General features: G+C 37.5%; 1 protein-coding gene across 1 annotated transcript in view; it reads left to right on the forward strand.

The window, feature by feature from the left end:
• The window catches only part of LOC131351571 (uncharacterized), a 103,557-nt gene that overhangs the window by 23,221 nt on the left and 68,205 nt on the right, over positions 1-12,131 (forward strand). The window contains exons 7-19 of the mRNA XM_058386990.1: positions 1,507-1,566; positions 2,220-2,297; positions 2,382-2,460; positions 2,973-3,165; positions 3,389-5,210; positions 5,810-5,987; positions 6,730-6,848; positions 6,955-7,128; positions 7,322-7,495; positions 7,698-7,865; positions 8,047-8,220; positions 8,517-8,690; positions 11,962-12,129. Of these exons, the coding sequence (XP_058242973.1) occupies positions 1,507-1,566; positions 2,220-2,297; positions 2,382-2,460; positions 2,973-3,165; positions 3,389-5,210; positions 5,810-5,987; positions 6,730-6,848; positions 6,955-7,128; positions 7,322-7,495; positions 7,698-7,865; positions 8,047-8,220; positions 8,517-8,690; positions 11,962-12,129 (3,561 nt within the window). The remainder of the gene's footprint in view (positions 1-1,506; positions 1,567-2,219; positions 2,298-2,381; positions 2,461-2,972; positions 3,166-3,388; positions 5,211-5,809; positions 5,988-6,729; positions 6,849-6,954; positions 7,129-7,321; positions 7,496-7,697; positions 7,866-8,046; positions 8,221-8,516; positions 8,691-11,961; positions 12,130-12,131) is intronic.

Raw genomic sequence — 12,131 nt, forward strand, 5'->3', positions numbered from 1 at the left:
TGCGTGTGTTTGGTCTGACCACTGCTTTAGCTGGGAAATGGTCTCCCACATTACCTTAGAAAAGGATCAAATGGTAAGGATTAATCCTTTGTTGGGGGACCTTTATTCTGGTCCACATTTCTGGAGCTGATGGTGTGAACTGACCACACCTACCTCCTTGAATTTCAGGGTGATTTTATAATCTTCATGGAATTTTTTCTGCAACACAGTGCAACATTCTCACACAGTAGAGCTGATTCACAGCAGAGAAAAGAATCAGTCAAAGAAATCATGACAAAAGACAGGCCAATGACAAATAATGATTAAATAACTGCTTAGTAGAGCTTTTATAGCCAGGTGTCAGGAGGCACATGCTACTGCTGTTGCAAGTGTGGCAGGAGCAAGGGTCAGGAAAAGGGATTGGGAAAGCTATTCCAGCAAATTACACTGAAAGATTTATCAGAAAAACAACTTTTGCACTGTCCACCTATGCCACCTTAGGAATTTCACCCAAGGAATTAAAATGCACAGGTTAGACTCACTCATATTGGTCAGAGACATTGGCCACCATACAAAAATAAGTTGAAGTTGTTTATTGACAATCCTTTAATAAAAGCAGCATTTAAATAAATACAGCTGCATTTTCTTCTTTCTTATTAGACCACAAAGAGTCAAAAACAGTCAAAGCAGGGAATTGGAGCCAGAGGCAGAGGGTCAGGCTAACCTCTCCGCAAACATACCTTCCTTGCACACACAACTAAAACATCTTGTTGATAACAGAGATCAGAGGAGAATGACTGGACTGGTTTGAGCTGACAGGCAGTCTATAATAACTCAAATAAGTGTGTGAGTCAATAAAACATTGGTAGAAAGGTGATATTCACACAGTCAAGGTGATTTCTCTGCCTATCAGTGACATGCTGCACGCCTTCAGTGTAATTGAAGTTTATTTTTTATTTTGGAGTGATATGAGTTTTTGGTTTCTTTGATGCCGTGGGTGAGATTAATCCTGCCTGCTCTAAGTGTGACTCTGCCACCCAAACTGAATGGCTTCATCATGGGCTCTGAGCAGTGAGTGGACTTTAGCAGGAGGAGTTTAACAGCACAGAAATGTGAACTGAATATTTTATTTGCATTTGGTTTGACCATTGCTTTAGCTAAGAAAACTAGGAAAACATTTCAGGGGTGTTTTCAAAGTGCTGTTTCAGGAGGTGATTGCTATGGCTAAACTGTAATTGTCAGCACCTCTGCTCTTAATAAAGTTCCCTCATCTGTTTAGATGTCTGAAATTTTTAATTCTGTAACTACACAGCCTCTGTTAGTCCCTTAACCTTTTCAATCCTTAACCTTTTTGGTCCAGGTGTGCAGTTTAATGCCCCAACTAAAAAAACAATATGCAAAGAAAAATGTACAAGATAAAAATGCAGGTTGTATGATGGATGTGTATAATGTTGTGATGTATGTGCATGAAAATGTGAATCAGTACATCATATAGATAAAAAAATACATGTTCTCTTTACTCTTTAGTGGATCTGAGAAAAGGCAAAACTCCCCTGTGCCCAGCTGTGAGTCTTTCAAGATGGAAAGGTATTTCTCTCTCTTCCTAGACTCAGATACAACTTTTCTAATGGATCCCAGAATTCATGTTCTTATTAGCGTCAATATAAAATGTTGAATGTGCTGGATATAGTGCTTTACTGTTAATTTTGAAATCAATAGAAATGAACAGTATCATAAATATACTGTATGTATATATACTGTTTATTGCTTACATCACATGCCTAGAATGTCTTTATATGCTACCCTCAGTGTAGCTCAGTTTATGCACAGTTCTGTTATTAAACAAAGTGAAAATGCATACTAATTGCTTTAAAGTTGCTGAAATTTGCTTTCCTCCATCTGGCTTTTTTTTTCAACTGGCCTTTTACAGATATAATGTCATTCTTAAAAAAGCTAATTGTCACAAGAATTTCAGAGAAAGGTCAGCTGTGCAAGCAGAGTGCTTCTAAGACTGTAGTGAAAACTGTGAATATTTGAAATCTGAGTGGCTGTGCCTTATTGTGTCAGTGAAACAGTAGATTTAAAGACATCATCTTTACAAAAAAAATGTAATTAGTAATAATAAAATATGTCTGTATGTCAGTGAAGAAAATTATCATAAACCAAACCACTTGTAGATAAAGAAAATGCTGGCTACGCTAAAAACGCTAACACGCTAAAAGATTTTCTGTTCAATTTAGACGGAATTCCTCCTCATCTACACAGCCAAAGCATCCAACTCGTACTGACAAAAAGAAAGAAAAACACTCCAAGGAAAGGTATAACTTTTATTTCTCATGTCATGTTGCTATTTATTAGTCTAATAAAAGCTACTGGTCATAAAATAAATGATTTCTCTGCAGAGACGACCCTGAGAAAGCATTTGTAAGAAGTCTCCCATTAGATAAGAAGATTCCAGACTTCCTTCACAACATCTTTATGGTAAGATTTACATTTTCTTTAATAATGTTTCCTGCAACGTCATCCACTGCAAATGTATTTATTTATTACGGAATGTTTATTAAAGCTGATATTTAATAAATCATAATAATAAATGAAGCCACAAAATCACTGGAACACTGATGACTGGGAGACCAGATACCCTCTGAAATGACTACAATAAATTACATTTCCAAAACCAGCACAAAAAATGGGCAAAATATGAGTGGTGTGCCATTATTCAAGCCAGAAATTAGTACATAGAGAACATTAGTACATTCTAGTCTGAAATACAGATGTGGTATTTTGGTATTAATTAATTCCATGCACTCGCTCAACCCTGCATAAAGTCTGTTAGTGTATTTGTACACAGTGTACAACATGTAGAGCTCTGGTGTCTTTGCAAAAAGCTTTCGTATTGTTGCATAGCTTAAATAATAACAAAATAATATCATGTTTGTTACAAAATCATTCTGAATTTTACATTTTTCATTTCCTTTATGTGTTTTGTGAAGGATCTAGAAAATAAAATGATTGTATTTATAAAACATGAGCTGGAGATGTTTAAGAAGTTTCTAAGAAAAGAAAACACAAAATATTACCAAGATGTGAGGGATGATCTGTGGAGTGTTAAAGAAGCAGCTCTTGATATGGCATTGTACTTTCTGAAGTTGATGGAACACAATGACCTCGCTGATGCACTCCAAGGTAAGAGATCAATAAAATACATGCACATGAAGTGTCCTACTTGAATACACAATATATGCAAATTAGTAAATAGTCAGTTTAAAAGTTTCTACTACGAGCCACACCTCCTCTGCAATGCCATTCTATAATGTTTCATAGTCATTTAGCAATTCTCTTCCTTGTATTTTTGATGTATTACTGTTTATTCTGCTTTTAATAGTTTTATTTATGATTCTATATTTAGATGCACTAATAGGATTTCAGCAGCGTGCACTCAAATCAAACCTGGGTGAGAAGTTTCATCAAGTATGGGAAGGAATTGCAAAGCAAGGAGAGTCCAACATTCTCAACAAGATCTACACAGATCTGTACATCACTGCAGGTGGAGTTCGACAAATGAATAAACAACATGAAGTGAGACAAATTGAAAAGCAAAAAACTAGTGTGAAAGCTGAAGAAACTCAAATGGAGCAAGAGGAACAAATTGAAAAGACTAGTGTAAAAACTGAAGAAACTAAAATGGAGCAAGAACAGCAGATTGAATGCAAGAACATGTTCAAACCATCACCTGGAGAAGAAAAACCCATCAGAACTGTGGTGACACAGGGGGTCGCTGGTATCGGAAAATCCATCTGTGTGCAGAAGTTTGTTCTAGACTGGGCTGAAGGGAAAGAATATCAGGACATCAAGTTCATATTGCCACTTCCTTTCAGAGAACTGAACCTGAAAGATGAGAAACGCAGTTTGAGGGACATCATCTATCAATTTTTCCCTTCAACAAAAGGAATGAGATTAACAGATAAGTATAAAGTCATGTTCATCTTTGATGGCCTGGATGAGTGTCGACTTCCTCTAACATTCCATAAAAACCAGAAATTGACTGATGTAACAGAAAAAGCCTCACTGGACACTATAATGACAAACCTCATTGAAGGAAATCTGCTTCCATCTGCTCTCATCTGGATAACCACTCGACCAGCAGCAGCTGCTAAGATCCCTGCTGAACATGTGGACCGGGTCACAGAGGTGCGTGGCTTCAATGATGTACAAAAGGTGGAGTACTTCAGGAAGAAAATCAGTGTTGAGAGTCTGGCCAACAGAATCATTGATCATATTAAAGGATCAAGAAGCCTCTTCATCATGTGTCATATTCCAGTCTTCTGCTGGATTTCAGCCACTGTACTTGAGAGGATTTTGGGAAGATCAGACAGTGAAGACATTCCACAGACTCTGACGGAGATGTACACATGTTTTCTGATCTTTCAGACCGTACAGGGGGACAAGAAATACAATAGAAATAATGCCTCAGACATTCCGTGGGATAAAGAGGGAATTCTTTCATTGGGAAAGCTTGCCTTTATTCACCTGGAAAAAAACAACCTGATTTTCTATGCAGAAGATCTAAAAGCCTGTGGAATTGACCCCAGTAACCTAGCAGTGTACTCAGGAGTGTGCACTCAGGAGACTGGCAGATTTCTAGGCACAGTTTTCAGCTTTGTGCATCTCAGCATTCAGGAGTTCATTGCTGCTTTGTTTACATATACATGTGTCCGAAATGAAAACAAGAATGTTTTTGATCAATCAGAAGAGAGAAAAGAAACACAACTTATTGATTTTCTAAAGATTACAGTGGACAAGGCTTTGAAGAGTGAAAATGGACACTTGGATCTTTTCCTCCGCTTCCTTCTGGGCCTCTCAGTGGAGTCTAATCAGAAGCTCATTCGAGGTCTACTGACACACACAGGAAGCAGCTCTGACTGCAGAAAGGACATAGTTAAATACATCAAGTTCAAGTTTGAACAAAATCCATCTCCAGAGAGATTAATCAATCTGTTCTACTGTCTGAACGAGTTAAATGATGATTCACTGGTGAAAGAGATCCAAAGCTACATGAACTCAGGTCGTCTCTCTGAAGCTGAACTCTCACCTGCTCAGTGGTCTGCTCTGGTCTTTGTGTTGCTGACCTCAGAGGAGAATCTGGAAGTGTTTGACCTACAGAAGTTTATAAGATCAGATGAATGCTTTAAGAGACTGTTACCAGTCGTCCAGGAAGCTACAACAGTTCTGTAAGTAAAACCTGTTTCTCCATTCAGCTGGAGAATACATTCATAGTAACACTGATGCCAAGAAATTTGGATCAAATGGCATAAACATTATAAACCTTGTTAAAGAATTTACAAAGTGATTAGTTTTATGTCAGTTGAAGCCATGTGTGTAATCACTAACTGTGTATGATCCTCCACTTTTTTTCTTTGTTTGTTTCTTTGTTTGTTTATGTATTTATCCTGTGATTTGCTTATCATTTGTTTTGTCCCCCTCCCCTACCCCCGAAACTCCTGAAGCATTGTATTTATTTGTGTTTATAATTGAATATTCAATAAAAAAAGTTATTAGCAAAAAATAAACACTATAAACATAAAAATAAACATAAAACTGAGGTATTGAAATGAGTTATGTTTGTTTGTGTTACCTGCAAAATACAGTTTTAAAAGTATGTGGACAGCGGAACATAACATCATATTCCAATACCTGGACATTATTATAATGACATCATTATGGAGTTGATTCTCTGGGTTGCTATAAGAGTCCAGCAGTTTGGAACTAGGTCATGCTTTGTACAGCTAGAGTAAGATAAATTTTCCTCACTGACATTTTCTCCTTTCAGTCTCAGTGAGTGTAACCTGACAGAGAGAAGCTGCTGGGCTTTACACACAGTTCTCAGCTCAGAATCCTCCAAGCTGACTGAGGTGGATCTGAGCAGTAATCCTCTGGAGGACTCAGGAGTGAAGCTGCTTTGTGCTGGACTGAAGAGTCCAAACTGTAAACTGGAGAAACTCAGGTCAGTTCATCTCTCCAATTCAAGTTCAGCTTTTTACAGTTAGACATTAAATATGCTTGAAATGGTTGTGGTGAGGATTTTACCCGTTGTCAGAAGTGCACTGAGATGGCTGCAGATACAATTTGACTTATTTATTGAGAGACAAGCATAACACAGGGAAATTCCAGGAGTCAAACACCAGAAAACTAACAGTGTCAAAACCAGAGTAGCAATTACAAAACACTTGGTAATTACAGGTGTAACACAAACTAAGCATTACATCATCACAATGTGTGTTGTGAAAGAAAAGGAACAGGTGAGTGTGAGCAGAAGTCTAGTGATTGGGAAAAAGTTAGGGGTAATGGGTTTTGGGTCATTTTGTATGAGGTGCCATGACGGTAGGCCAAAATGTTCATTAACAAAGTTGACCTGACACCAGAAAATGGTAATAGTGCCCTTTAAAAAAAAATAAAAAATTAGACTAGACATGCTGATAGAAGGACAAAATAATTTTAGGTTTATGTTAGATAACTAGAAACTACAAAGATGTTCAAACCCTTTAAAGACAATGTTGCAGTAACTATTAATTCTTATTCTGATATGCATTCAAATCACCAATCAAAAGCATTTTAAACTAAACCCTTCCAAATAGAAGATGTTAAATTATATATTGTGATCTTTATCATGAATAAATAATATGAAACATTTGTTCTCATAGACTTTCAGACTGCAGTATAACAGAGGAAGGATACACTGCTCTGGCTGAAGCTCTGAAATCATCTCACCTGATAGAGCTGGATCTCAGAGGGAACGACCCTGGAGCATCAGGAGTGAAGCTGCTCACGGATTTACTACAGGATCCAGACTGTACACTGAACACACTGAGGTCAGCAAATTATAACAATTAATGTAAAGAAATGTTTAAGGAAATGTTAATTAGACCAAAATAAAACAGTTATCGTTAAAACTGTTAAGAATTTCTCTTCTTACAGCTTGTTAAAAAGTCCTGATGCAGTGAAGGCCTGTGATTCTCTGACTGAGGTTCTGGGTAAAAACCCCTTACTGCAGAGAGAACTGGATCTGAGTGGAAAAATAAAAGGAGACTCAGGAGTGAAGCAGCTCTCTGCTCTACTGAAGGATCCACACTGCAGAACTGAGACACTGATGTATGTCACTTATATGTTTATATACTTACTTGTTATTTCTAATATAATATTTGTAATATTTTTCTACCTTGTTGATATTTCTTCTTAAATATGATCATTGTGTGATTCATATAAACTCATTCTCAGATGAACCCCACAATAAAATGTTACTTAAAGTGAAGATTTTCTTTCCACTGTTTCTGGTTCTCTGTAGGCTAAAGGACTGTAGTATTACAGAAGAAGGCTGTTCTGCTTTGACTTCATCTTTTCATTCAAATCCTGCACACATAAGAGAGATGGATCTGAGTGAGAATAAATTTGGAAACTCTGGAGTGCAGAAGCTTTGTGCACTGCTGCAACATCAGTCCTGTAACCTGCAGATACTGAGGTGAGCTTCTGCTTCTGCTCTTTAACTTTTACATAAGAGATTGTGACGTTACATGTAGAATACAAACACAGGCTTCATGTAGAACATATAGAACTTTAATCTTCTTGGTATTACATACTACATAGATGCTTAAAATAATACAATATTAAGGTTTTATCAGACATCAGGGTATCAATAATACCACACAATGTTCTCTCTTCAGACTTTCAGACTGCAGTATAACAGAGGAAGGATACACTGCTCTGGCTGAAGCTCTGAAATCATCTCACCTGATAGAGCTGGATCTCAGAGGGAACGACCCTGGAGCATCAGGAGTGAAGCTGCTCACTGATTTACTACAGGATCCAGACTGTACACTGAACACACTGAGGTGAGGAAATTATAACAATTAAAAAATATATTTGTGAATTAACTGTTCACTTCAGTTCATTTATGAATTATTAATTTATTAACAAGTAAATGTATTTTATTACTATTTGATTAGACCAAAACACTATAGTAAGGTATATTCAATATGAAATTTCTAATGATAATTTTTTTTCTCCTTATAGATTGTTGAAAAGTCCTGAAGCAGAAGAAGCTTTTAAACATCTGAATGAAGTTCTAGATACAAACCCTTTATTACAGACAGATCTGAATCTGAGTGGAAAAATAAAAGGAGACTCAGGAGTGAAGCAGCTCTCTGTTCTACTGAAGGATTCACACTGCAGAGCTGAGACACTGATGTGTGTACATTAAACTATTATTATTATTATTATTATTATTATTATTATTATTATTATTATTATTATTATGCATATTATTATTTTACAGTAAAATATAAGTTAACCTTTAGGGATTATTTAGATTTTAGCCTTCATGTTAAAATTGGCCTTAGTAAAGTGAAACATCATGTGAAAGAGAATAGATAAGGATAGTCTTACAGCCACACAGTAAGAGCTCTGTATCTATAGATAATTAATTAAGAATTAGTCAAAAATGTTGATGAAAGTAGTATCTCATCTGATTTTTTTCCTTCTAGGCTTATTAAATGTGGTCTAATGATGGAAAGCTGTATAACTCTGGCAGAAGTTCTCAGTTCTCCGCTCTGTTTTCTAACTGAGTTGGACCTGAGTGAAAACAGCCTACAGAATTCAGGTGTGATGGAATTATCTAAAGGACTCAAGGATCCATGCTGTAATCTGAAGATATTAAGGTACAGTGATATACACCTGTATAAGCAGCACCACATTACCACTGCTACTATAAAATCTCTTCCATACAGTGTTTTATAGATGTAGAGAATCTTCTGTTTGTGAGTGTGTGTGTTCATACTGAATATACTCAGTAACAATACACACTCATGCTTTGTTGTTGCTTGTTTCAGGGATTTACTGTGTTAAGCTGAATGTTTGGACTTTGAGAGCAGAAATTAGAAACATGTTCCCACTGCTGTGATTTGTCATTTTTATATATGACTTGTAAATTTGTTTAATCTGGCTTGTTTACACAACTTCCTTCTGGCTCTCTCTGAAATGGAAAAGGAAGGGGTTTAACCAGTGACCAGAAGTAGAGCAGGTATAAAAATCAAAATCATGAAAATGCAGCATTATGTTTGCCAGGCAATATCTAATAGAATATTTTCTGTAATTAGACTAATATAAGAATTATGTATTTATAACTGTAACATCATGGCCTGCAAACCACCAGAGGAAGCCTTTGCCTCTTCTGCCTCAAACGTTCAGGAATGAAGGCGCGAGCACAAAGCTGACTGACACAATGGCAATTCAAAGATGGCGTGATGGTCTTCAAATGGTTCTGTCCACAGCAGTCCCATGCGTCATGGGCTGTTCATGCAGATATATCCCCAGCAGAGTGTATATCCCCACCATGTGATGATGCTCCAACCAGGGGTAGGGTGAAAGAAGAAAGAAGAAGCAGTCACACATGGAACTCATGCTGTGATCATGTGATGGTTAAAGACAATGTAGATTATGTGTAAAGTACAGGCAGGGACTCCAATAAGACTAGCTATGACAGCATAACTAAAAGGGAGAGCCAGAAGGTGACAGACATGAAGGCTTCCTGGGACATAAAGCGTCCAACCACTACACAGTCAGCAAACCTGAGTGAGCATATGACGGTGGTAAAGTGACAGCATCCAAACATCTCACTTCATTATACATGCTATGCCCATAAACCTTCCAGATCTGCTTCTTTACCTAAGAAAAACTATACAGTGAAAGCTTAAACTAAACAAATGTGTCTTCAGTTCGGACTTATACACTGAGACTGTGTCTGAATCCCGAACAATAATTGGAGGGCTGGACCATTTAGTGCTTTATAGGTCAGTAACAGTATTTTATAATCAATGTGAAATTTGACTGGGAGCCAATGTAGTGTGGATAAAATAGGAGTGATGTGTTCATATCTTCTGGTTCTAGTTAGGACTCTAGCTGCTGCATTCTGGACTAACTGGAGCTTGTTCCTGCTCCTACTGGAACATCCAGACAGTAAGACATTACACTAATCCAACCTAGAGGTAACAAAAGCACGAACCAGATTTTCTGCATCATGAAGTGACATCATATTTCTTATCTTGGCAATATTTCTGAGATGGAAGAAGGCTACGCTAGTGATATTATCTAGATGAGCTTCAAACCAAAGACCAGAGTCAATAATCACACCAAGATCTTTTACTGCTGGACAAGATGAAACTGAAAGACCATCCACCGTTACTCTGTAATCAGAAAGCTCACTTCTAGCTGCCTGTGGTCCTAGTACTAGCACCTCTGTCTTGTCCAAATTAAGCAGGAGGAAGTTAGTGGCCATCCAATGTCTAATGTCCTTTACACATTCTTCTATCTTAATAAGCTGGTGTCTCTCATCTGATTTAGCTGAAACATATAGCTGTGTGTCGTCGGCATAACAGTGGAAGCTAATACCATGTTTACGAATAATTGCACCAAGGGGTGGCATATATAGGGAGAAAAGCAGTGGGCCTAAAACAGAACCTTGTGGAACACCGAACATATCCTTGGTTTGCATAGAGTAGTCACTATCTGGAAATTAAATCAGTTCCTCAAAAGGGAGTGAAACATTCTAAGTGCTGATAAGAAACATTCATATTATAATCTACAGGATTATCTTTTAGATTGTTGGTTTTTAAATTAATAGTCTGTATTTTCTGTCTGATGTTATCAGTTTTTCCATTGAAATAATTTATGAAGTCAGTGCTGCTGCATGTTGATGGTGTGCACTTTTCTACAGTGGTTTTACTCCTATTTAATTTAGTTACATTATTTAATAAAAATGGATTATTTTTGTTATATTTGATTATGGTGGAGTGCTACGCTAATCTAGCAGCACTAAGAGATTTTTTTGTAGCTCAGAAGGCTTTCCTTCCACATTTTGCAAATTTCCCATTGGGATGAATAAAGTATCTATCTATCTATCTATCTGTCTATCTATCTATCTATCTATCTATCTATCTATCTATCTATCTATCTATCTATCTATCTATCTATCTATCTATCTATGTGTAAGAGGGCACTTTTTAAACCTTTGTTCAAGTGTGTTACACTGTGTCACGAGGCCTGAACACCAGAGGGAGCCATCGCCCGAATATTAACTGTTTCTGCCCACTTCCGGTTCAGTGACGTATAAAAGCAGCACGCTATCTCAGTCACATCGCGAAGCATTGTTTCCCTAGTGTTACCTGCCAAGCCTTGATTTATCGATTGTCTCGCTTCCTTGTGTATGACCCTGCTTGTTTTCTTCTGACTTCGTTTTCTGGACTAGCGTTTTGGTTTTGACTGTTTCATCTTAGCTTTCTGGTTTTGACCCTGCTTTTTCCGTGACCTCGACCAAGATCTTAGCCTTTGGCCCTCAACCCCAATCCGCGTATGGATTCTAATACTCCTACGTCTGACGGGACGTTACACACGGCCCTGTGAAAGTTAGCTTCACAAATGCATGTATTAGCACACGCCCTTCCTCTAGAAAATGACCAAAATGGGAAACATCCCCACAAAATTCATTTTGTGATTTACCTTGGCTTGACTCCAAAGTGGTCAACAGAAACGTGTTTACACTATCATCCAGAAATTGTGAGATTGGCCATGATCTCAGGGAGGGAGGGGTGCTATACTCTCTCTCTCGCTCCTCTATCATCAGAGTGACACTAGCCAGTGATGAGCATCTGCTAGCTCATTCATGCAGAAGTGGCTAGATTCTGTTTCACTCTGAGTGTGTTATGCCACCCCCTAGAAGGTAGCATGATGAGCATCTGATCGTCTTTGTCCTCCCTGGTTGGTAGCTGTGTGTAGGATAGGTGAGATCTGGCCAAGACTGAGTTAGGATGAAAAGCAATTATTTGTTTGTTTGTTTTTTTTGCTTTGGCTATTTAATTTCTTTCTTAAAAACACAGTGGTTAGTGGAAATAGTTTTGTGGTTAAATAAATTAACTTAATACTACTTTTGTCCAGACTTTCAGACTGCAGTATAACAGAGGAAGGATACACTGCTCTGGCTGAAGCTCTGAAATCATCTCACCTGATAGAGCTGGATCTCAGAGGGAACGACCCTGGAGCATCAGGAGTGAAAAAGCTTGATGATATCCAAAATAATCCAAATTACAAACTGGAGACACTTAGGT

This window comes from Hemibagrus wyckioides, linkage group LG04, assembly GCF_019097595.1.
Source record: "Hemibagrus wyckioides isolate EC202008001 linkage group LG04, SWU_Hwy_1.0, whole genome shotgun sequence".
NCBI classification, from domain to species: Eukaryota; Metazoa; Chordata; class Actinopteri; order Siluriformes; family Bagridae; genus Hemibagrus; species Hemibagrus wyckioides.